Here is a 3177-nt window from a genome sequence, read left to right on the forward strand (position 1 = left end):
ACGACGTGGGCGTGGGGAAAGGGTCGGCCTTCTGTGAGGTGGGCCTGAACGAAGGGGGGGTGTAAAGGAAAGAAAGCCGCGCGGGGAATGGGCGGTGTAAAGTCTGTGCGAGACACATTGACACACTGCATGCATAGCTTTTTACCATTTATTTTGATTATTTGAGACGCGACGACGGGGAGATCCGTCGCCTGTCCGTCGACCCGAAGAGTGAGGCTCGGGCTCACGTTTCCTCCCGGCACCGCCACGCAGAGACCTCGGGAAGTGACGGTCTATCCTACTTGCGTGCTTGGCCACCCCGAGACCCCACAAAGCATATGACCACTGTCCCGTCACTCTACCACACCCCCCCCTTTTCCCCTACACTAACGGCGTCAAATTCCGCAACAACCCCCCCGGCATCCCCCCCGCCTTGCTGCCACCGTACAACGTCGCCATGTCCCTGCCGAGCGCATCCTCAGCCGGGGGCACTTCCACCGCGGCCGGATCCGGGACCGGCTCCAGATTCAGACGTTTTCCGCTCTCCTCCCCGTAGGTCTTCACTGCCAGCAGGCAATCCCTCAGAAAGCGTGGTTCGTCCTGGATGTGCCATACCTCCAACCAGCTCCCTTTCCCCGCGGGAGGCTTTATGTCGTACAGCACCAGGGTTAAATACAGGGCCAGGGCGGCCGAATAGGTGGCGTCCACCTCGATGAGGGCAGGGAGGAAGAAACTGTCGTTCAAGAACTTGCACGCCTGGGCGAACACGGTCCGATGGTCCAAGGCCGAGACAGCGGACGAGCTCGAGGCGGAGGGGAAGGGGAGTGACGCCAGGGCCTTCCCGGGGCCCCCCGACAGTCCCGTTTTTTTCCCTTCCTCCGCCATCACGTCGCGCACCGTCTTCATCAAATCCTGCAAGGCTTTGAAAGGGTGGACGACCGTGAGATCGAAAGCCATGGTGTACAGAAGACAGCGCTCGTACGTGATGACCCGTGACTTCCACGTCGGCACTTCTTCGCGGGCCACGGCGTTCCTGTTGTAATCCTGGGCGTCCACCTCTGGAGGAAGCACTCCCAGTCGTTTCAAATACGCCACGACGATGAGGGATAGCTTCACGTTGTTCCGCTCTTCCACCTTGGCGGCCAGGTAAATGCAAGCAGCTGCCACCAGCAATCGATCGTGGGACCGGAAAGACTGATGCTTGAAAAAGCGATGGAAGAAGACGAGGGCGGTATGGGTGGCCACTTTGCCCAAATGCAATGCCTTCCCCATCTCTACGATAAAAGCGCAAGAGCTGACGCAGAAGGCCAGATGTGTGTCTGGTGGGAGGGGTGGTGGTTGCTCGTTGCGTGGAGGACGGCTCGGACTCCGCTTAGCATGTGCGCCTCCGCGAGAAGGCAACGGGGAGGACGAGACACGCGAGACATGTGTTGCCGGACGCCCCCTGCCATCTCCCTCGGACCCATTGCTCCGTCGGCGTGGTGATAAACAACTACGCACGCTACCGTTGTCCCTCGGATGCGTGTCAATACGCTCCCTGCTTCTCTCCCGGGCCCGTTTCCTCCCACTGCCGCCATCACGATCATGCCTGTCCCGGTCCCTCTCCCGATGACGATGGCCACGTTCATGCTCCCTATGGCTATCGCGCGCAAAAGAACCGCTGTAGCCTGAAGACGGCATATTTGTTCTGGTGGATGGTGCGTGGAAAGGGGGGATGCGGCAAATGGGTAATCAAATTGGACTTCGATAGTATTTCTTATCCTCGCACCAGAAGAGCAAAAAGAAGTCTGGTGCGGGCTCCAGGTCGGCCCACATACAACAATTTTATTCCTGACACTGCCAAAAAAGCTTGACAATGTCAACCGGAATGAAGAACCCTTCACGGAAAGTGTTGGGTCGCGCGGTAGCACTTGTATGTTGGTCTTTTCACCTTTGTTTTCCGTCCTCACCACCGTGTCGCCCGACATCATTTCATGGTAAACGTCCCACCCGCGAACCGCCTGCCTCACCTCCCCTCCCCTGTCGACTTTCTGAATTTTTTCGTGCTCTGTCTTATGTACCAGCGACCTTCTCATTCTCCTCTTCTACATATGACAATGGTGCCCACAAAGTATGCCCTCGCCGCGCTGGTGTGCGGAGGGCTCGGAAGATTTGCGGCTTCCCGGTATCGAGGAAGACCGGGACCTATGGGAGGCATACCGAAGACGATTTGAGGAGGATGGCTATCTGGTCCTTGAGGGCTATTGGTCCAAAGGCACATGCACAGCTTTGCGTGAGCGCATGGATCATCTGGTGGCGGGCTTTGATCTCGCGGCCCACGATTCTGTCTTTTCCACGAACGAACAAAACCGGACGTCGGACACCTATTTTCTGGAGAGCGGGGACAAGATACATTATTTTTGGGAAGAAGGAGCCATCGACAAGGCCACTGGCGCATTTCGTCAGCCTCGAGCTACCAGCATTAATAAAGTGGGGCACGCGCTGCACGATTTGGACCCGCTTTTCCAAAAGGTTACATATACACCCCAAATAGGTCAATTGGCGCGGGCGGTAGGCGGGCTGCACGTGCCCCTGGTCGCCCAAAGCATGTACATATTCAAGCAACCCCGTATAGGCGGGAAAGTTGGCGCGCACCAAGATGGAACGTTCTTGTACACGGAGCCTCAATCCGTGGTCGGGTTCTGGTGGGCTTTGGAGGATTGCACGCAGGAGAATGGGTGCCTATGGGCCGTCCCCGGCTCACATCGGCAGGGCGTTTCTCGGCGTTTCCGCAGGCGCAATGACAACAAAGGGACAGAATTCGACCCTCCGGAAGCAGTGGAATGGGATTTGAGTGGGGGAATCCCGTTGGAAGTGAAGGCGGGGGCGTTGGTGCTCCTGCACCACGCTCTGGTCCACTACAGCCTGGAGAACGCCTCGGCAGCCTCAAGGCACGCCTACAGCATTCATGTGGTAGAGGGGGATGGCAGCTCTTTGTACCCCCAGGATAATTGGCTGCAGCGTGGCTCCACGATGCCGTTCCAGCCATTGCCGTGAAGGAAANAGGGGGGGGGACAAAATTTATAACATTGTTAAAGGTGCCTGCGGAAAGAGGCACGTTTGGGAAAAAAAATGGCAAGTCGGCGAGTTCATCCATGTATCTTTGCTTTGATATTTTCGAACTCGTAAAGAGGGTAGCGCTAGCATCCTCTATATTCC

The 3177-nt window shown here is 57.1% G+C and overlaps 1 protein-coding gene across 1 annotated transcript; it reads right to left on the reverse strand.

Moving 5' to 3' along the window:
- Positions 1-748: 748 nt before the first annotated feature.
- On the reverse strand, positions 749-1180 carry NGA_2054200 (uncharacterized protein; the record flags this gene model as incomplete). The annotated part of the gene is made up of 1 exon (XM_005855341.1): positions 749-1180. A coding segment is annotated over one exon (432 nt), but the record flags the coding sequence as incomplete, so codon positions are not given.
- Positions 1181-3177: the final 1997 nt, after the last annotated feature.

Source organism: Nannochloropsis gaditana (genome assembly GCF_000240725.1).
Source record: "Nannochloropsis gaditana CCMP526 unplaced genomic scaffold scaffold219, whole genome shotgun sequence".
Taxonomy (NCBI): Eukaryota; class Eustigmatophyceae; order Eustigmatales; family Monodopsidaceae; genus Microchloropsis; species Microchloropsis gaditana.